At 41.3% G+C, this 22754-nt stretch overlaps 1 protein-coding gene and 1 long non-coding RNA gene across 3 annotated transcripts in view; one reads left to right on the top strand and one right to left on the bottom strand.

Moving 5' to 3' along the window:
- LOC140224841 (uncharacterized) overlaps positions 1-22754 on the bottom strand; it is a 165358-nt gene that overhangs the window by 42673 nt on the left and 99931 nt on the right. The gene's annotated exons all lie outside the window — the stretch shown is intronic.
- On the top strand, positions 10427-13438 carry LOC109043715 (uncharacterized). 2 transcript variants are annotated; one of them, XM_072302050.1, is made up of 5 exons: positions 10427-10460; positions 10881-10984; positions 12150-12277; positions 12926-13029; positions 13166-13438. In XM_072302050.1, exons 1-5 carry the CDS (start codon positions 10442-10444, stop codon positions 13285-13287), a joined length of 477 nt encoding a protein of 158 aa, XP_072158151.1. In that variant the 5' UTR covers positions 10427-10441; the 3' UTR covers positions 13288-13438. The 2 variants fall into 2 exon arrangements, with proteins under 2 accessions (XP_072158151.1, XP_018916555.2); XM_019061010.2 differs by lacking the exon at positions 10427-10460 and adding an exon at positions 10468-10710.

Genomic DNA, 22754 nt, shown 5'->3' with positions numbered 1-22754 from the left:
ACACGTGGCTGTCTGACAAGAATACAATTGTGCAATTTGTGTCCAAAATTTTGCTGATTTTGCTGTGTAGTTCGCAGAAAAATCAAGGATTTTGTCAGTCTGAAACGTTCAATAGTTTCCTAGTTAAAATTCAATTCGCGATCGAAAATTTTGAAACACTGCATTGTGGTTACGTCCTTTTGCTAGGAAAATGACTAAATATGTCATAAAGTGTTCCGTCACGTGTCAGCGAATGCTGACACCTGCTTTGATGGATTACCCAGAAATTGAAGATCTTTACTACCACATGTAGTTCAATCACTAGGAGGAAACTAAATGTACATTTACCCGTGTAACATTTTTCTTCTATACCTTTTTTTTTCTTCTACACCGTTTGACCATGTAGCAGATAAAGATGTTCTAAAATGGGTTTACGGTAGAGGCAGAGCAAGTTCTTCTACATTACTTCTGCAATAGATGAAAGGCTACTGGTGAATCTTCTAATGCAGAAGAAAATTAGAGCCGAAATAGAAGATCGCTGTCTCAAGGTCATCCGGAGGAATCCGGGGCTTCTCAGCGATATCGTAGAAGATAAAAACGATGTTGTCAGAAGAAAAGTAGCAGCTAAATCTTCTTCTACAATACATTGGAGTAATGGGCAAAAATAGAAGAAAAAATATCAGATAAACTCGGTCTACACCCGGGTTTTTACTTCTAAATTTCGGTATACAGTGGCAAAAATAGAAGAAAAATGTTACACGGGTAAAGTGTGCGTCTCTATATCCATAAACTACAATTAAATGCAGATGTTTTTAATTCTCTCACGTCAATATTGCCTGCTTTTTGTCATTGGTACACAAACTGTTTTGGATTGCAGTCTGTACAGTAGATAGATAATATTTGCAAATTTTTCAACACAAATACACTTAAATACGACTCTTGTGAGAGATCGATCAATATTCGTCAACTATTTCATCCGGACTTTCAGCGTGTGTTATTTTTGACTAACCTGTTTCCGAATAGATTGATTTTCGAAAAACTTTTCCACTTTAGTGGAAGTGTGAGGTATGTCGAAATCGAAAGACTGCAGAGTGAGGCTCCAACGGGCCAGGCGGGGTGTAGGGTTTTTCAGCGATTGAAGCCACTTTAAACTGTGGTGGTCCGTGATAACCGGGAAGTGGTAACCTTCCACGTACGGGCGGAACTTCTGAACAGACCAGACAACGGCGAGGCACTCTCGCTCTGTCGTTGTGTACTTCTTCTCTGGTTCTTGTAGGGTCCATAACAGGCTGGCATAACAGATGACGCGTTCCTGCCCTCCCTGTGATTGGGTCAGGACAGAACCGAGGCCGAAAGCAGACGCGTCCGCTTGGATCGTGAACTCTTAGACTGAAGTCTGGCCGAGCGAGTATGGGTTCCGACGTAAGGTGTTCTTTCAGGCGTCGGAAGGCGTCCTCCCGTTCTTCTCCCCACGTCCAGAGGCTGTTCTTCTTCAACAGGTTCGTCAAGGGGGCCATCAGGGTGGAGAAGTCGGGGATGAACCGACGGTACCAGGAGGCCATTCCAAGTAGGATCCTCAGCTGCTTCACATTCCGGGGTGTTTCGTACTGCAGGATTGGTTGGATCCGTGCGGGGGCTGGCTGCAGACCGTACTCACTGATGAGGTACCGGTACCCTAAGTAGATAAGCCTTAGAAGTGCCCATTCACACTTTTCCGGGTTACTTTCAATCCTGCTCTGAACAAGCGCAGTAAGATTTCCTTAACCACGCGCATATGTTCTTCCACCGTGGGAGTGACGATGATGATATCGTCCAAGTACTTGAAGACGAACGGCTCTAAGTCGGAGAGGACCACTTTGTCGATCAGGCGCTGGAAAGTGGCCTGGGCGTTGCACAACCCGAAGGCCATCACGACAAATTCATAATGGCCCTTACCGGGCACGGAGAAAGCTGTGTATTCCCGGCTTTTCGGGTCGAGGGGTACTTGCCAGTACGCGCTTTTTAAGTCAATCTTGCTAAATATCCTTCCATTCCCGAGTTTGTCCAGGATTGAGTTGATGAGGGGTAGGCGTCTTTCTTTGTGGCTTTGATCAATGCCGGAAATCTAGACAGAATCTCCAGCCTTTCTCTCCTTTCTCACCCTTTGGCGTGATTACTATGGGGTTGGACCAGCCGCTCTCAGACTCTCGGATGACCCCTGCGGTCAACATGGAATCAACTTCTTTATCTATTGCTTCCTGTACGACTGGGGATCGTGCTCGGTACGGCTGCTTTATGGGGCCCTGGTCGCCTATGTCTATCCGGTGGGTGATCAGGTGCGTCCTGCCGGGTGAGTTCTCGAACATCTTGCACTGCTCGTTGGCGAAAGTTCGTATGCTCTCTCGGTCCATTTCACTGATAAAGTTGATGGCAGGTATGCCCTCCGCGCTTCCGGGGAGTGCCAGAAAAGGGTACCGCTGATCCGGATGGGTTGGGAAAAAGTAAGTCTCCGACGTGACGTCCAGCATTAGTTGAAAATTGCGGATTATTTCCTTCCCGAGGAGCATCTGGACCGACAGGGATGGGCGGGAGCGAGGGACCAGCTGAGAAATAGGAGCTGTGACTAGAACCAAGAGTTGTAAGATTCCTTCAGAAAGTCGATTTGCTGCTACGAGCCCACGACATGGATCATCATCAGGAGATCTTAATCTTAAAGTTCTAATCTTTATTTCTCAACAAAATATGTACACGTTACACAGGAAAAATACACGACAAATACACGAAACATACATAGGGCTATAACACTTGAATCCTCATGTCAGAGGGGAAAGACGTTGAGGGACAGGTGAAGACTGGAGGCGCAGCATTAGTCGTGCGTGCACATAGGAGGAGGTGCGCTGCAGTATACGTGCGAGCACAAGGACAGGGTGCTGCAGTAAACGTGCGAGCACAAGGATAGGGAAGCTGCAGTAGACGTGCGAGCAAGGGCGTGTGCAGCAGTAAACGTGCGTGCACGGGATAGGAAGGAAGGGAATGAGAGCTCCGACTAGGGCGCGACGAGAGCAAAGTCGAGAGCGTCTGACTGGACCAGAGAACTGGCCGAACCCCTATCTTTTCTAAACGTAGAAAAAACAAGGAAACGGGCATGTAAATGAGACCCCGAACTCTGGTGGTCAGGGATGAAAAGCTGGAGAGATCCCTCTCGTCGGCGCACAGTCAGTTCCCTGCGCGGGGGCGGAGAAAGCGCGCGGTTGAGGCGTGGAACAAGGGAGAGCCACAGTGGGCTCGAACAAGGGACGGGAAAACACCGAGGGTACATATGTGCTCAACTCCTTGGATTTTAGCGGGCATATCAAATTCGCCCAAGACTTGGTCCAACGTGCCGGCCGGTGGGGTGTTAGTAGGGTCGGGTTGCGGGTTTTGGCCCCCTAGCGCCGGCAGGGGAAGAAACAGGTTGGTGGAAGGGCTATGTCCGGGCGGAGGGGCGGCTGGGTCCTCCTGAGCGACAGCCGCTACGAACTGATCCCTGCGAGGTCCTGATCCATCGCACGTCTCACATCGGGCCAACACCACCCCGGGGCTCCGCACCCGTAACAGTACAGGCGCCGGGGCTCCCTGCACTCTGCGTAGCGATGGCCGGGCTGGAGGCAGTTCCAGCACTTGTCCCTGGGCCGAAAGGGTACGGCGGAGGGGGGAAAACCGGCTTTCCAGGCTGGGCTCCTGGGCGGAGGCGACGGCGGTGCCTCTAGGGCCAGAAATCGACGGTCTGAACGGATTCACGGGCAGACCGGCCGGTGCTCTCTCTCTATCATCGCGGCGGGTTGGCGGGGTGTATGCCGTCTCCGGGCAGCGGCTCAGGGACGGGGTTGGTGGAGCCCGAAACTGGCTGACCTCCCTCAGCAGCTGTTCGTATGCAGATCCTTGTTCCAGGAGGCTTCCAACGTCCGTACGGAACGACCGTAACGTCCTTTTGCTAGGAAAGTGACTAAGTATGTCATAAAGTGTTCCGTCACGTGTCAGCGAATGCTGACACGTGCTTTGATGGATTACCCAGAAATTGAAGATCTTTACTACCACATGTAGTTCAATCACTAGGAGGAAACTAAATGTACATTTAAAGTGTGCGTCTCTATATCCATAAACTACAATTAAATGCAGATGTTTTTAATTCTCTCACGTCAATATTGCCTGCTTTTTGTCATTGGTACACAAACTGTTTTGGATTGCAGTCTGTACAGTAGATAGATAATATTTGCAAATTTTTCAACACACACACACACACTTAAATGAGACTCTTGTGAGAGATCGATCAATATTCGTCAACTATTTCATCCGGACTTTCAGCGTGTGTTATTCTTGACTCACCTGTTTCCGAATAGATTGATTTTCGAAAAACTTTTCCATTTAACTCATTTTTTCTAACTTGCAATCCAACTCTGCCATAATTCTCAGCCTTTCTGTTGATATTCTACCAGACTGGGCTGAAACAGAAACTCACAGAAATATAGTTGCTCCGTTTCCGTGGTATTTTTGTCAAATTTTTGTGAGGAGTAGTGAGTGATGGATCTAGCTATGTGGGATGGGCAAACGGAGGACGAACTTTGGGATTTGAAAAAAATTACTGCATTTCCAGTCCTATCACTCCCTTTGCCTCACTTAAACTACGCCTATAGTAACTTGATTTTGGAGGAACATGATTCCGAACTTCGGCCCCTTTTTTTTGGACCGCGTTTAGCAGAGAAGAACCAAGCCACTTCAGCTATTGCCAGATTTGATTGGGCCATTTAATTTTTTTGAGAGGACGTTTGTGCAGATTCTGTAACGGGCCTGGGTCGCGTGGGTCAGGGGGTGGGAAAAAAAACCGGCAGAACTACAAAGATGGGGGAGAACAAATATTTATATAGACAGGCTACAGTCGGCAAACAAAAACCAAAAACAAAAAAAAAATACAGGCATATGAACATAAAGCAGTCCGGGGGGGGGGGGGGGACTACAGTCTTTACCGTCTGGAGGGGGAAACACGGGAGAGGGGCGCTAACTCAGGCGCGGGGCGGCGTAGTCGTCCCAGCTGGACATAGAGTACTATCGCCGAATTTAGTTTCACGCATAGGCCGCTCCAAATCAAATGTAAACTTTGCGACGAGGCGCAGCGCGGCGTGGCGCGTTTCGGAGATATCGGGTGCTGACTGGACCTATCTCATCTCATGCCAACGAGGAAAACGGAGGCACATGAACAATTGACAAATCTACTACTTTTTCAAGAAAATATCCCTCAGACAAGCATCTACAGGTGCAAACCCATAACAGACAGCGCAACACCGCGGTCACTCGAAAATAGAGCTGAAATTTCATGAGGTGCAACTGATTTTTTTCTTCTAGACGCCACCGCGCCGTGCCGGCAGGATACATGGAGGTCTTTGGGACAAAGGCGTATGAGCCCTTTTTCGGGAGAACGCGTTTTCTGAAACTGGATTCTTCCTAGTTTCAGGAAATATACATAGTGTATTAAAAAGTCCTGCCCCCCCCCCCCTTTTTACACAACGATCCACGTTATCTTGTAGGGATCATAGGGGAATGTAGTCACAATGTTCCGTTTTTGCAAGTATACTCTCAAAGACTTGTTCTTTCAAACTAATTAAATTTCCTGCGAAGATATTGGCTAGTACCAACGCTATACACTTCTAAACTTTCAAATACGATTTCCGCGGAACTACCTTTTTGAGCACACACCCTTGTTACAAGGGATCCTTAATTCAGGATATACTTCTTCGCGCAGGAAGTTTGAAAATGACGCAAAACTGGTCCGCTGTTGAATATGAAAGATTACTTAAGTATACACCGAAAAAAAATGAATGCTTCATTAGTGAATTCTCGTGTAATATTCAGCCCTGGGTCCAAGTATGACCTCGGTTTGTCCCTGTCTCTGCCATTTTCCAGGCAAATTGGGATTATTTAAACATGAATTTTCCTAGGAAAATTTGATTTTCTGGAAATTGATGCATGATCGAGATAAACCGAAGTAATTCTTGAATTTAGGGGCCAAAGATACATAGACACTAGCCATATGTATTGCATACCGCATGTCCAAAAAAAGCCATATGTATTGCATACCGCATGTCCAAAAAACATGTCTCCCTTTTTCTGATGAGGGTTTTCCGGCCAAAATGGCATTATCCACCCACGAATCCTATATAAAACTGATCCGTTGTTTTGAGTCTGGAAGGACAGAAAATCATTTTATTCAGATAGCTATAATTGGGCTACTATATCTTATTTTTTGCTTCTGAGCCGGAATCGACCTTTGTATTTTCCACAACCCACTAATTTTCCGAAAGATCGAGTTTGCACGGAAAAAACCTCTTATTCAGATGCCAAAAATACGCATTTATATATAAACCTTCGGATTTCCAAAATATTGGTCAGAAGTATATAAAAAAAAACACGACCATTCTCTGATCTAGCAGCAAACATATAGTTAGTGGCAGGTCCTCTATTAAGGACCTAGATAAAATAATTTTTTCGTTCTTTCGGACGAAAAACAAAATGATGCGTTCCACATGATGCTTTACAAGCGCATTATGTCATTTGACTGGAAAAACATTGTTATTTGAAAAAGTGAGAGACATTCGTTGGACGTGCAATACCTGCATCCTTTTGTATTTTTAGTTACTCTATCCAAAAATTACCTTATTCATTTCTATCGGACACCAGTTCCCTCGTAAAATTAAACGTTCCTCGCATGGACGGACTGGCTCACATCTAAGAGCGTGGACCCTTGGCCGGTTAAGGGGGTGTCGTATGATATTTCCCGGGGGGATGCACCCCCAGAGAAATTTTTTTTAAAATTGAACGTGTTAAAGTAATCGATAGAGTTGTGAAACGAAAAAAAAAGAGAACAAATTACAGCTACCAGACGCATCCAAGTTCCGTTATTTCCAGAGATTCCGAGGCAGATCTGGCCACCTAAAATACTGCTTTTAAACACTAAAAGCCTGAAAATGATGAACCCAAGAAACACGTCAGCTGGAAAGATCTTTTTAGCTTCCTCGATTAGAAAATGAAACATGCAATCTAGTTAGCACAAGGTGAAATTTTGAAGGAGAGAGAGAGAGAGGGAAAAAGAGTGTTGAGTCTAGCAAAGGACAAGGTGTTCAGTAAGGCAAGTAAAAAAAAGAGATAGGAACGAATCAATTAAATGCATCAGGTATATACAGCAGGAAGATCCATTCAGCAATAATTTTGTTGGAAATGAGAATGTTTTCAGACGTGACCGAACAATTGGAGCCTAACTTTGTGAGATAGCATAACCAAATTTTATTGAAATTCACGGTCTGAATGGCCTATTTTGGATCCAATGTTGAATACTGACTTTTTGCGAGGAAGGTGCAGTCATTTAAATGATATTTTTATTAACCCTTAAATGCTGAAGCCGGGTTAAATTGCGAGGCTTCCTAACAAAACCTGCTCCGCAGATTGGATGGGGCCGGTTCACACGAGCTTTAGATGTTGGTCTGCAAATCATTCAAAAAAGAATCGAGTATCAAATCAACACAGTCGAAGAAAGGAGGGACCTATTTGGGCCTCTTTTTTATCTTTTCTCCCGAATCTGAGCGACACCTCATTGGCAGCACATAGCAAAGCATTGCGAGTTCATGCCCCGGGCCATTGCGCCTTCAATTTTGCAGATGCAACACGGACATCCATCAAGCACGAATAGTCGTATCTCTGCGCCGTGATCAACGCGAGCCCTTTCCCTTGCTCCATTTCCTTATTGTGTTGGTTTCGTTTGTCTCACTTGTAGTGGTGCTTCAAAGGCTACGTGAGCAACACAGCCGAAGGTAGGAAAAACGTAATCCGGCCTCGCTTTTTAACTTTTCTCGCGGATCTGACTAACAGCCTAGAGAAGAGCATATTGCGAATTCACGCCTCACGACTCACGTCATCGCGCTTTTAATTTTTCGCGATAGAGGATCACTTTCCAAGTCCAAAACACCGACGATTTTTGAAATCCAACAAGTACGGATAGAGAAAAAAGGGTTCAAAGGTAAATATTTCAACTCGCATTTATCGTGAACGGTTTGTCATAAAACGACGATCTTAATCTCAAAATATAGAGAAAACCACCACCTTTCAGACAATGATGACAAAATTGGTCCATTTTGAAAATGTCATCCATTGCTTTCACGTTGCCGTAGTTCAAATTTTCAAATTTTAGCTGGGGCGACCTTTATAGGTCACTCCTAGATAAACTCATTCGTCAAAAATGACAAGATCAGGATAAATGATTAATATGCAATGGATACAGAGAAATCAAAGTTTTCGATCATAAAAAAATGTATGTTTACCTTCAACGGTTCGCTGGGTAGAAATAAGAGGAAAAAAGAGGAATTGCTAACAAAATCGTGCCATTTGAGCTTTTTAAATTTAAATCCATCCTACAGAAACGATTTGAAAAAAAGGCATGAATTTTTGTTGATGCAGCGAGAGTCAGCTCAGGCTAGTCTTGTAACATTCATATGTCTTGATATTTTGTTCTTTTTCAATAATTTTCTTCGGAAATTAGCTATAATAGGGTATAAACAATGCACAACCTTGCAATTCGTGATTGGTTTGGGGGCATTTGGTGATCTTGGGACTCGGAACAAACCAGGTCCAAGTGTACCACATCCACTTTGAAAAATCATATCTCTCCTCCAACTTGTTTCTCCAGGATGAACTTGTGCTTGTTTTAAAGCTTAAACGGTCTACTTTCATCAAAAAATAGTTAGATTACTTTTTGTGCGATTCCTTCAACGTCACAGCTAAAAAGGTGAAAAACTGAACATTTTAACTTCGGCAACGTGGCAACAATGGATGAAATTTCCAAAATGGACCAATTTTGTAATTATCGCCTGAAAGCTGGTGGTTTTCTCTACATTTGTAGACCAATATCATCTTTCTACGACAAAGCGTTAGCGAGATATGCGAGTTTAATTTTTTTACTTTGACTCCCCTCCCCCTCCCTCCGTGATCGTCCGATTTATGAAAGCGTCAGTGTTTTAGACTCGGGAGGAGATCCTCTATCAACTTTGAAAATATTTCGAAGATCAGGCCAAGGTTGAAACGGACAATTTGGAATGAGGTCCTTTCTTCCTTGCTCTAGTCACACGAACAAGAGGCAAGTGAGAATTGGAATCGATGCGCGATAAGTCATTACGAATCTTTGTTTACATTCCAAAGAGCCAAAAACGTGAATTCTCACGGTCAATGAGCGAAAATATCTGTGTGTGTTTCATGTGCGTCTGTGTTAGTGACTACGCGCTCACAGAGGAACAAGTGCGTCTTCATGAGAGCGTTATCAGGCAACGCGCCGCGCCGCGCCGTCGCTAAATAGTCGCCAGAGACTCTGCGTGAAACTAAATTCGGCGATAGTACATAGAGTCGTAATGTAAATGGGAGAGCTGGCGCCATGTTCAAGTAAAACACATAAAAAAAAAACAACAACAACAACAAACATGGTCCCATGGTGTGTGGCTGCCATTGCACTTCACTTTTGTTAATCACTTGCAAATAAAAGGATCTTTCAATATCGTTAAAATATAATCTATTTCAAGAGTGCAACTGTTGGTTAATGCTCTAGCTGTTGGTGTAATGTGAATAGTGTTTTTAACAATCCAGAGCACGTGTTTAGATTACAGTAGATGCATCGAATCCTTGATCTAATCTCTCAAGTTATGACATATCTAGAAAGCAACATTTGTGGCCATTTTTAGAATGTCGCAACACTGTAATAATTGAAGAAACATTACACGGATGGTCCATATTGCTCCATTGATGGCAGCAAGTGGAGCCTATGATATGATTGAACATAGCGTAAAAAAAAAAAAAAAAAAAAAAAAAAAAGAAAAAAAAAAAAAACACCCAAACAATTAATTGATGCACTGCACTATGATCAATCAATTAATTTTCAAAATGATATTCGTGATAAGCACTATGTTGCCATATTTAATCTATTTTAACTCTTTTTCTTGACAATTCACCAAAACTCAAATGAAGCGACTAAGGAAATTCTGAAATTTTGACTGGCCTGAAAAATCATTTTTTTACTTGAAAAATTGGCTCTTTTGCGCTGCACAGAAATGTTTGGTTATCTGGTGTGTCAAGAGAGCGCCACTGTGGCTTACCAATTAAAACTCCTTTAACCATTCATGGAGTTTCTTTATGAGGAGAGTTATGACATGACACAGTTATGTGGTGTCACATACGTCCAGACAAATTGTAAAGTCCGTAACGTTTTTTGTAATCTTTGATCAATTCATTCCCGAGTCATTTCCTCCATTCCATCTCTCATTCTGTTCTCGATGTGTCCTTAGTTTCCTGGTCCATCAAAGTTCATGCTCATAATCTTAGCAAACGGTGAAAATGTAATCTATTCGAAAGTGTGTGATTTAATCAGAGCCAATCAGAGACGGAGAAACCAATTGGAATTTGATTCAAGCATTTGATGGAGCTCTTCTGGCATGGTTCGTTCAATTGTGCACCAATGAGATAAATAAGGAGACCATCATATTTTAAGAGCTGCGCTCTACAGAAAAATTATTTTCCATACTTCCATCTCGACCCGAGACTCTCAAAGATAAAAATTAAAATTATTGTTCTAAATTTTTATTTTAACACTTAAGTGTGGCCGTGGTGAACAATCTTAATTCAACAGGATGATTTCGATGAAGGCGATATCTCTTTTGGTACTCCCTTTGTACACATTGAATGGAGGTACGAATTGTTTATTATTATAATTAAATCATTCTTGAACAACATGAACTCAATGGCTTGAACAGAGAACACGATTCAAAGGTGTTTTTTTAATTTAAAATCGGACCAAATATTTGACATTTCACATGCTTTATTGATTTTGAAATTAATTTTTTTGCTTCAACATGCAGCTGAATCAATAGCAGAAAGTAAAGTACACAAGCAGGTGATATCACTCGCAGAACAGAATACCAAAGAGGAAAACAACGAAGCGATTAGATCAGCCTGGTTTACAGTAAGTAATTTACATTTTAAATTACAGAATAAAAATTAATAAATTATAATGATGATTAAGGATATCACAACTGTCTCATCACTCTATTCAAAATAAATTTTTTCTACTCGTATTTAAAAATTCAATTCTTCAGCCATGAGGATCGTCCTGAAAGTAAGTTTACAAATTACAGACATTACTAGTACTTTTAGACATTACTAGCACTAGCAGTTACCGGTGATTCTAAACTAATGCAGCTAAAGTACACCGGAGAATAGAATCCTTAAGCACTTCTTTGGGCTTTTCAACGAGCCATACAGGGTTATTCAAAAGTCACGCACCATTGGCCAAAACTTTATAGTTCTAATTAAGATATCGACTTGCGGTTTATGACGTTTTTCCTCATATCGAAGGAGACAATTTTTTAGGTAATTTCCAGTTTTTGGCTCCCTCAGGGGGAGGGGGGCGAGGGGCAACTCAAAAATTTCAAATGGCCACCCCCCCTCATAGCCAGTGGTGCATGACTTTTGAATAACCCTGTATATTAATCAATCCTGCAAAGCCCAAAAAACCCTATGAAAATTGATTTCTTGAAACCATTTCCATTCCGCATACGGGTTCACGTTTCACGTTGTATCACCACACCAGTGTAATAGCTACTGCATCAGTGGCGAGGCGTGAATGATCAATTATCGATATTTTCCCATTTGAAGCTGTGGTAAAGAATCGATTTAAAGGAGTTCGTTGCGAACACTCTGTTTATCGATCCTTTCCCATAGATTTAAATGGCAGATTAATCGATATATCGCAAAGCTCGCCACGCCACTGTACTGCATCTATCGTCTTGCACAAGCAGGTGGCCTAATAATAGTTGAGCATCATATACAAAATATCTGCGGACATTTTCCTGTGATTAAAATGCATATGTTTTGCTATACTGTTGGATTGCCGATAATTTCTTTGGGCATTTCGATGAATTGTGCTCGGCTGAGCTCTCACGCTTGATCGTGAGAAATCGACACAAAATAAGACAACAAAATCGCATTTTTGCGTGTCTTTACCGAGAAAGGGGTATTTTCATATGAGGGTTTGTCCATTTTTAATATTTCTCCAACGTAACGCATAAACAAGAAATAAGTATACCCGTTTTCATTTCATTTCATTTTTAAATTTTGTTTTATCTCAGTTATTCAAAAATCCAAGGTACGAAAATGCAGAGAGGGTTGAAACTTATGTGAGCAGAACAGGGCAGGAAAATGCGGACGACATTGAAAAGAAAATGATAGAGGAGAACGAAAAAGTGATTATTCCGAGGTAAGCCGTAAAATTGAATGTTTTCAGAAAAATTCAGTCAACAAATTCTTGTAAGAGTTCAATCATGAGAAGAGCGATTATTTTTTCTTTAATATTTTAAAATGGTGTTTATAACCTGTCGATAACCGCAAAAATTATGAAAATCGGTCCAGTAGAACGCTCAAACGAACTATGGCAAAAAATAAAAATGTACAATGTTTAAATGGGAGAATTTGCAACTTTACCACGTAATATAAAGAAAAACTTGGGCCATATTTTCAAAATTTGAATTAAGCGGGCTCATCTAGAGACAATTGGACGTATTTCTATCAAACGGACCTAAGCGCCACAGGGTGAGGAAGGTAGAGGGGGGCTTGGATTGGCGGCGGAATCGGGCGTCCGGCTTATTCCGTCCTATACTCGCAATGCATTTCCATGGCGCTTAGGTCCGTTTGACAGAACGCGCTATCTGGGATTCTAAATTCCTCAAAAGGAACTCAAATTGGCGCTTGGTTCCGTTTGATGGAAATATGTCCAATTGCCTGTCGATAGCCGCAAAAATCAAGAGAATCGGCCCGGTAGAACGCTGGAACTAAGCGTTACCAGATATGCACATTTCGGAGGCTTCGAAGTTTGTATATATGATGATATATTTGTGATTAATTGCAGGCAAATACTCGTTGAAACATCTGGATTGAAGCAACTACATTTGGATACGCGTGGATTTAGGGCGCCAGATTTACATGACCGAAGACAGAAGACCTTGTTACAAGGTGAGAAACAAAATAAACAAGTTAACACTATAAAAGTAAGCTCAAGTTATTATATTTAAAAAAAGATAATTAAGCATGTGGAAATGATGATATTTGGGGTGTGAAAACTGTCTTTTTTTCATTTTTCTGTTTTCAGAGGATAAATATGATTATGAAGCGCCAGACACCAGACGCTACCCCGATGATAGAGGCATGACTTTCTACTCCGGTCGCACGACATCCAAATATTTTCCCGATTTCTACGTGGATCGTTATTGAAGTGTTTGAAGAATCCATTCAAGTAAAAACCCATGCAGTTTCAAGAACTGTAGAAAAATAAATAGAGTGTTAAATTTACAAATAGAAGCCGTAGTTTATAAAATTGATTTGACTCTAAAACTCAAAAGAAGAAACCAAAATGTAACATAAATGTACCTAATTAATTAATTGGAATAATAATAATAAAAAAAAAACCTGGTTATCATGGTCTTTCACCGAGAGTACACTACCTGTTATTCCATGGATTTGCTACATGCGCGAGCTTTGCTACGGAATTTCTTTTATGTCTTAATGGGTGGTATACAAGATTAATTTTAGTATAGTTATGTGAAGGCATTGCCCTCGTGTTATCTTATGTCTGCCCATCACACCACATCTTTCTCTCCATTCCTAAAGTTTATAGTCAAGATTAATGCTGATAGTAGTATCAGTTCTGTGCAACATGAATTGTTTCAAAGTTACAAGTTCAATCTCTCGTCAGCCCTTAGAGCTTCACCTTTCCCTAGTTTTTAAGTGATTTCCGGTCACGATCTCTCAGAGCCGAGGTGCATTTGACTGACCAACTGATCAATTTTTGACCAACTGTCTCTTTGATCCAACTGATCGCGCCGAACACGCGGTGCTTGTTGCGGTCGACGCGCGGCGCGGCGTGAATAACACATATTGGCGCCTGCAAGACTACAGAAATACTTCACGCATTGCGCGTTCACTACGGCGCGCGGTGCGCGCCTTAATAATTGAAATTTCGTTATTTCTCATCAGTCCAGGCAAATGAGCCAAAAAAGGGACCATAGCCTGCAAAAATCCCGGGTAGCAATGTTTTCATTGATTCCTACGTAATTTTTGACGCTAAATCCGAATTTCAACTTTGCACCAAAAAATTCGGACCGGAAAGTTGCCAAATTTGGCTAAAATGACCTGAAATCGGCCCTTTTTCCGGGTTATGGTCTGTAACTTGCCAAAAATTTATCTGACTATAAAATTAGTTGTTTTCGGGAATAAAGCTAGTTAAATTTCCTATAAAGAAGTTCCTTTTTACTTTTTTGCTCAAGGCAAAATCAAGCGCGCTAGCGGACTCCGAACTTTGTAAAATATGCGAAAATTGCGCATACTGTAATGTGTTGAGTTCGTTATTATTTACATCAATTCATTTTACTAAGTGTAAATTTTATCACCTTCACTTAATTTGTCCAGAAATTACTCGTCAGACGATTAAAACAGCAGACATCGGGCAAAAACCGCGGAAACACAATTTTTGCTCATTTTTCAAAGTTCGGAGCCCGCCAGCGCGCTTGATTTTGCCTTGAGCAAAAAAACGTATCGGAACTTATTTCTAGGAAATTTAACGACTTTTATTTCTGAAAATAACTAATTTTATCGTCAGATTAATTTAGGCCCATTTTAGGCCATTTTTGCCAGATGTGGCAACTTTCCGGTCCGAATTTTTTGGTGCAAAGTTGTAATTCGAATTCAGCGTCAAAAATTACGTAGGTATCAATGTAAACATTGCTACCCGGGATTTTTGCAGGCTCTTTTCCTTATTTGCCTGGACAACATGCCGGACCCAACATGGACCACAGAGCTACCGTCCGAAGTAAAAACGCCGTATCTCCATTCAACATATTTTCAATTTTTTTCGGACAAAATGCTGTTTTACAGAAAACCTAACCAATATTCATCCTTTACTTATTCAATACAACTTCGCCACACCATTAGGAACTAAAAATGAAGAAATAAAGTCTTATGGCAATTGAATTTTCTTGTAATAGAGCAATGCTCGTGCTGGAAAAAAGGAAAACATTTTGAGTGGAGTTACGGCGTTCTTGCTGTGGGCGACAGAGTGTGTACGCCATTTCCGATCAGTGCAGTTGCATTCACACACAGAGAAAAAAAATTTCGTGCGTGGGACCCGAAGTTTAGGTCATATGGATCTCTGAATCGGATTGAGCATCTGAATACTTAAGGTCTAGCTGCCAAAGTTCAGGTCTGACATCTGAAACTTCAGTTCTTACATCTGAAGTACTTCAGTTCTTACGTCTGAAGTACTTCAGATGTAAGAACCGAAGTTTTTCGGATGCATGTGAAAACCGAAGTACTTCAGATGTAAGAACTGAAGTTTCAGATGTGTGATCCGAACCTCGATAGCTAGACCTCAAGTGTTCAGATGCTCAATCTGAAAACTTCAGAGATCCATATGACCTAAACTTGGGGTCCCACGCACGCAGTTTTTTTCTCCGTTTAGGATCGAGGGATTTGATCGTAGAGATTTTGCACTGCAGCGGGCTAGTTGTTGAAATTGATAGACAAATTGACATGTAGACAAATCGATAGACAAAGAAGGCATAAGTTGTATGGAGCTATGCTGTCGGTTGAAACAAGTGGTTTTTGCAGACCAAGGAAGAAAACTATGGAATAACCATAGGGTCTCCCGTGGGTTGCCGTTAGTAAGGCTATTATACCTACCTCGTTTGTCCATTTCAACCAGCCGCTTACACCAATAGGATCCCTCCACATCCTTTTTGTCTCCTTTATCTCTCGCTTTACCTACAAATTTTTAGATTCAGCTCGCCGAATGGTTATACCTTTGTCTATTCTATTGATTCACTGATTTCAGAGTTCAGCCGTCTTCTTTTGTTCGACTACCGTTAAAACGAGACCTCTCTATATTATATGACGAAGTCGGCCGGTCTCTTCAGTCCTCCTCAATAAAGAGAGCGACCGTTCTTTATTTCCTATATGGAAAACTAATCAGTGTCAATTCTTGAAAACTTCCGTGATTGTTCTTCTCTTTGCTAGGACATCCCTGTGAAAACAAGAACTGAAATTGATTCGTTCTCCTTCAAAAAAAAAAAAAAAAAAAAAAAAAAAAAAAAATTATAGACCATAGAAAAAATCCTATTTAAATGATCAATGTATCAGGAAATTCAAACTATTCAAAGAAGTAAACCTTAACCACCCGATGCAATTAAAATTTAAGACAACGTCTGGTAATAAATTTAGAAAAAATTATGTTAGATTGATGCTCGCGGAATTGTGTGGACTTACTGGTGTTTTGCAGGAGTTAAGGTGATTCGATGGACGCCATATTTCGTGTCAGAATGGATTAGATTTCATAAATGAACTCTACAAGACCTCCCCAGTCAAAGGGGGCGCTCCAAATCAAAGATGGCGGCCAAATTTTTTTGACGCATCCTGAGGGACCTCTTCCTGCAAAAAATCGGTCACCACCCGCCTGCCGGGAGAGCCGCGGCGTGCTGTCAGCGCGAAACGTTTTTTTCACAGCTAGACTGTGAAAAAACCTTGACGTCTTCGCTCTGAGGACCAGTGGAATGTGCTTTTCGTTGTATCGCGTGCAAAGACAAGACCATTTATTAATTCTGATCAGAATAGTTCATCGGGATCGAATCGTATTTCCGACCACGGCCGTAAAGCCGACCAGCGCAATCATTTGAAGCTCCTTCATTTCGTTGAGTATGCAATTTGATCTCCGGAGAGTTTAAATAGTTGCTCCAAAGAACATCCGCGCCCACCGACCAAATTGGACGTATCTCTGCCGAATGGAACTAAGTGCATTATGACGTGAACCCTGTTATGCATAAATTTTTATGGGTCTCAGGGCTCATGTCTTTACGCACATGATTATGTTTGGCAGAAATAAATCCAATTGTAGGGCACTGCAAAGCATCTGTCTGACTTGAAATTGCCGTCCACACACTGAAAAAAAAAAATCTCGGTGTATTTACTGAGAAAAGGGTAAAATTACCAAGAATTCAGGGTCCTACTTGATCCAGTTTTTTCTTGGTAAAGTTACCATTTATGGAATTGGTAATTTTACCGAGAAATCTCGGTGAAATTATTGAACTTTCTCGTTAATTTTACTGGACCTTCGTAAAAACGCCAATATTTTTTATCGACTGTGGTAGAATTACTGTAAGGATTGAGCGGGTCAAAAAAATACCAGAAAAAATGAGTGTAGCCAAAAAGTGATAGGTTTCCGAGGGACCAAAGAATATGGGATGACGGCTCAAAAATGGTGAGGAAACATGTGCTAGACCTAAAAGGTTGGAGGTGATTGTACCGAGAGATCAAAGAATGAAAGGATCGAAAAGAAAGAGAAAATGGAATAATATATGCGGTTTTCAAGTGAGAGACTATTTTTTATTGATCAGAAGGATCCTGTCCTAGGTGATTTTATTTTTACCAGGCTCAAAGTGAGCCGGCTACTACCATGGGTAGGAGACCTGAAGGGCCACCAGGCACGTAATGCGCCGGCTTCTGCTTTGCGCAGGAAAGTCAGAAGGACTTGAAATTTTGAATACTACTCTGTGCTATTGCACTTACTTTTACTCCGGATTCATAATGAATCGGCTTCTCCGGTAGGAGGATTTGATACAAACGTGAATTTAGTTAGAGATGTCTTGAAATTTTTCCTGGGTGAATTTAGATAGGACTGCCAAAAGTGGAATATTAAAGTTGATTTCGTGATGACCCTGAGAGATTAGCCGCTCCGATCGCTATAGATGGGTTGATTCAGCTTGCTCGCCAAATTCGCTCCTTGACCTTGCTCGAGGAACTTGATTCTTGACTTGGGTTCGGGTTTCCTTTCTGGCTGCTGCTTGAACTTGGTTGAGTCTTCGTTTCCTAGGTCTTGATTAGCTTGCTTCGCTGCTTGGCTGGATCTGGAGACTGGGTGTTGATCGGACGGCGCATCACTTAGAAGTGAATTCATGGAGCGCAGCGTCCCAGTATTTATACCGGTCGCGTGAGAGAGCGTTGCCGCGAGCTTGGCTGTGATTGGTCGACGCGAGCGCTGTGTGAGAAATTGGCGGGAGTACCGCTATGCGAGTTTGAACTTCGCGGGAGCACCGCTAGGCGAGATTGAACTTGGCGGGCGCTGTGGAGACTAAGTTTTGGACGTTTTGAATTTCGCGCCCGCGCGCGGCTCGTGATTGGTGCGCTGCCTCGCGTTCATTCTGAGGCTGGGGCCAATGGAATTCAGCGGAGCTTTTTGCTCCCGGGTTCATCACTGTGATTGGATTTCTAATGATTATTATTTTGTAGGTGAAACCGAACAATTACCGAGATAAAATGGCAAAGTTACCGGGAATTGATTACCAATAAAAGTGGTATTCTTACCTGAGAAAAAAAACAGTAAAAATACATGTTTGTAGGTAAGCTTACCAGCCTGTCTTGGTAAAATTACCAATAATTGGTAAAAAAGTGAGATGGTAAAGGTACCAACGGACCGTGGTAAAAACGCCGAGAATTTTTTTTTTTCAGTGCAGCGCGCATGGCACACGACCCGCCTTTCATTATTACACTTCATCGAGCGTTGGGAGTTCACGAATCACTTCATACGACCGGTGTGTATTTTTAAAAGTCAAAAATTAAAAACATAAAAATTTACAGGATACACGAGTTTCTCCGCCAGGGACCACCGGGCCCTACGCCGCAGGTCCCGACCCTGAACCCGTTTTTTCCGTGCATTTAAAACATGTTAGCCGAATTTTGAATGAAATTATTTTTCGAAAGTTTCGCTGGTACTCCATCGCTCGGTAATGGTTACACAACGGGAGGATAGATGCTGCTGAATTTACTGCTGTTATGCCGAGAATGACGTCAGTTTTTGCGTAGTCACGGCAGACAGTGGATCGAGTCAATAGGAGACGTCGGACATTATTTAACGACTTTAAAATTGTATACCTTCAATAATATGAAATGTTGATATTTTAAAAGTAGTTTCATTGGTTTTCGCGTGAAATTTTCTATAAAAAGCATCCTTTAAAATTATAAATGTGACGAGATGAACGTAAAATTTTGTAATTTTTTGTCAAAAATATCATGTCCGACTTCTTCCAAAGACTCGTTCCACTGTGCGGCACTCAGTCAACTCTAATTTTTTCTTTAGACACGACGAATTTCGCTCTTTCAAGGCAGAAATTTTGGTGCTTTTAATAGGTTTAAACTAGAAAAAATTTCACTTATTTTCTCTTTAGAAGATCGCGTAAAAAATCATTCGCAAAGCGGGAAGTTTGGAATTCAAATCCGGAGCGAAATATTAATAGGTATGGATTGGTGCGAAAAAAAATTAAAGGGAGGAAATATTTTTGAAACTAGATCCATCCGCAAAATGAAACACTACAAAATAAACAAAAATAAAAATAAATCATACTCTACGCAGAAAGTCGTGAGGGCAACGCGTGTAACGCATAACGCCTGAAGCGCAAAGCACTTCGGGGGGGGGGGGGGGGGGGTTAGATCGCGAAGCGGTCTCAGGATGTACCCCCTAGTCTGCCGTGCTAAGAAAGAACGCCGTATGAACATTCGAGGGTTGCCAAATTTACTTCAATAAAATGTTTATTTTTGAGGAAAATTATGAATATTGTTCCTTGATATTTTCGGGAACTTCAGTTTAAATTGCGAACAAAATTATCTGAAAAATTAGAAGGAAAATATTCTTGAGTTTACCAGAAAATGTGCGTTATATGAAAGGAAATTTGGCAACGCCTGAAGGCTCATACAGCGTTTTTCCTTAGCACGGCAGTAGTGATGAGCACTGGAAATAAAAAGTCTCCTAGATCCGAAGTTTTGACTCTTAAAAAATTTGACGAGAAAATATACTTGTTTAATCGGATTTGTGCTTGAATAGAGACCCAAGCCACTGTATAATCCGAGCGGACACCCTTTTGATTCAAGCAAAAATCCAATTGAATCTCCAAATCAATAATATTTTCTCTTGTCAATTTTTTTTAAGAGTCTTGACTCTGGATCCAAGAGCCTTTTTTCCAGCGAATGAAGTACTCAACAAAAGGAAAAAAATTGGAATGATTCAAGAATACAATCTTTTATAGGAGTTAAATTCAATTCATCTTATGGATCAACTGGACTACATTTTGCAATTTGGAATTATAAATTCTAGCCCGGTTTAAAAACAACGCAAGTGCAATTAGTTTCCATATGCACATAGGTGTTTTTTTCAGATGAGTCAGAATTTATAGCTCCAAATTGCAAAATGCAGTCCAACTGAACACTCAAAATCTGACATTTCCGTGTCCAAGTGGAGTCAGAGAAGGAGGGGGGGGGGGAGACTAAAGGCAAAATCCGTGGTCGAAGTATTTTTCAATCATAAAATTCTAAGAAAAATGTAGGTGAATAATGCAGCAAATAAAACTATTTTTCAAACGAATTAAAATGAAACACAACCAAACAATATGGAAAGACACAGAGAAGAAATAATCCTCTTTAAAATGAGAGAAAAAAGAAAAAAATTACGTGTGGCGTTATGTAACGCCCTGAACCCCCTCCCTCCAAACGCACCCGAAACCAGCGCTATAAGTTTTTTATGAACGACCCCCTAACATAGACCATGGCAAATCACTGATACCTACAGCATTTCGACGATGAAACTGCAGGAAAGTACTCCTCGTTTGCGGAGTTTCAAAATCTCCGCCTCGCCTTTATTTTATCAAGAAGAACAAACCAAAGCTATTCTGCCGTGCTAAGGAAAAACGTCGTATGAGCATTCGAGTGTTGACAAATTTCCCTTTAAAAAACATGAATTTTTGATGACATTCATGCGCCTTGTCCTTGAAATTTTCAGATATTTTAGATTAAATTGCGTACAAAATTGCCTGAAAATTTTGGAAAATAATATTCACAATTTTCCCAGTAAATTCGGTTTTTATCGGAGGAAACTCGGCAACGTCTGAGGGCTCATACGGCGCTCTTCCTTAGCACGGCAGTATTGCCTCAGACTTTCATAGATTATTTTTCACCGAGTGGTAAAATCAACTTCCTGATAGTTTTCGGAAAATGAGGTTAAATTTTTTTTCATGTAAAAAAATTAAGTATGCAGGAAGTTCCTGTAGTTTTTAAGGACACCTAAATAAACTGCATTTAACCGAGGGGAGCAATCTCGCTTCAGTATTTTCAAAATCGTGCAATTTTTTTTTTCTATGAAAAATAGTGAATATATCGATGGCTCAAGTGCGAAACCACCTATCTCCATGAGGGTGTTTCAAAATCTATGCTCTTATTTTACTTTTTCGAAGAGAAACAAGTCAACTATGTAATTTGAAATTGCTGCAGAATACTATGTTAATAAAGGAGAAAAACCGAAGGAAGTTTTCAAGATATTAAGTTGTCAAGATTTTCGATGAAAATATAAAGTATGACAGGAAGTCTGCAACGTTGCAAACGGAGATAAGTGGTTACCCACTGGGCATCGATTTTTTTACCATTATAAAATTTTCACGACAGCTTTCCTTTAAAATTAAACATTATTTGGCAACTTGGCAAGATAAAAATTCAGATAAAGATGAGGACGCAAGATTTTACAACACCGTAATCGAGTTGGATCCTTTTTGTTTAATGTGATCCAAATACTGCAGGATATGATGTATGTAGCATAAACCTAAAAGCATAAATCGACAATGCAAGTCCGCAACCACGTATTTCGTTGGTGGTGTTTGAAAATCACCGCTCCTATTTTATTTTATTTTTTTTCCAGGGAGAACAAATCGACATCATTTCTTGAATTTTCCGCAGAATTTTCTTCGCACTGCTAAAAATCATGGAGGTTCACAATTATTGACTTTGAGCAGTTTTTCATTTAATTAAAAATAAAGTGTAATAGGAAGTCTGCAACGTCGCAAACCGAGATATGTGGTTGCGGACTAACACCGTTGAAAAGAAATACGTAATACGGCTTCCTTCCAATACTGCCGTGCTAAGAAAAAACGCCGTATGAGCCTTTAGGCGTTGCAAAATTTCTCCTGGCAAATTTCTAAAATCCAGGACGATTTTTGAATATTTGTCTACCGATTTCTCAGATAATTTTGTTTGTAATTTAATCTAAAACTATCAAAAATTTCAAGGAAAAATATTAATACATAATTTTCCTCATGAATAAACATTTTATTGAAGGAAATTTGGCAACTCTCGAATGTTCATACGACGTTCCTCCTTAGCACGGCAGAATAAGCATCCTATTAAAAAAATCGCTGAAACTCAAGAGTTGAGTAGTTGAGTTCCAAGGTGTTCGCTGGTAGATCTGGCAACAGGAGCAAATGGACAAATCTCAACCTGTGAGCCAAGTCAGGCAGGGTGTTGGCGAGGGTGTGTGTGTGTTTGTGTGCGAGCGGGAAGCTTTCTCCTTCTTTCAGACAGACGCTAAAAATTGGCGGTAAGAAAATTCGAGAAACCGAATCAGGGGAGATGCGCGTTAGACGGAGGCGACAGTAGCGGGGTGGGGTGGGGCAATCCCTGCCTCGAGCCATCCGCACCTGCGGCAAGCGCGCCGCCGGTCAGTTTCCCCAAATCAGAGCAACTGCAAGGTTCACGCGCTGCAACCTGTCACGTCCGGTCCGTGGTATATTGTTCTGTCTACAACTCGCTTTCCTTTTAATAATTTCGGTCATTAATTTCATTCAAGCAGTGCTCCTGTCTTACGAGTGACGATTGTCTTA

The sequence above is a fragment of the Bemisia tabaci genome, chromosome 6 (genome assembly GCF_918797505.1).
Source record: "Bemisia tabaci chromosome 6, PGI_BMITA_v3".
In the NCBI taxonomy this organism is placed as follows: Eukaryota; Metazoa; Arthropoda; class Insecta; order Hemiptera; family Aleyrodidae; genus Bemisia; species Bemisia tabaci.
The sequence above is the reverse complement of the archived record's forward strand: the minus strand, read 5'-3'. Positions and strand labels throughout refer to the sequence as shown.

Bases quoted from the DNA above. Each gene is read 5' to 3' on its own strand.
- LOC109043715 (XM_019061010.2), top strand. From the start codon at position 10,653: ATGATTTCGATGAAGGCGATATCTCTTTTGGTACTCCCTTTGTACACA. The intron at 10,711-10,880 runs GTACGAATTGTT...TTCAACATGCAG, and splicing joins TTTGTACACATTGAATGGAG to CTGAATCAATAGCAGAAAGT. The intron at 12,278-12,925 runs GTAAGCCGTAAA...GATTAATTGCAG, and splicing joins GAAAAAGTGATTATTCCGAG to GCAAATACTCGTTGAAACAT.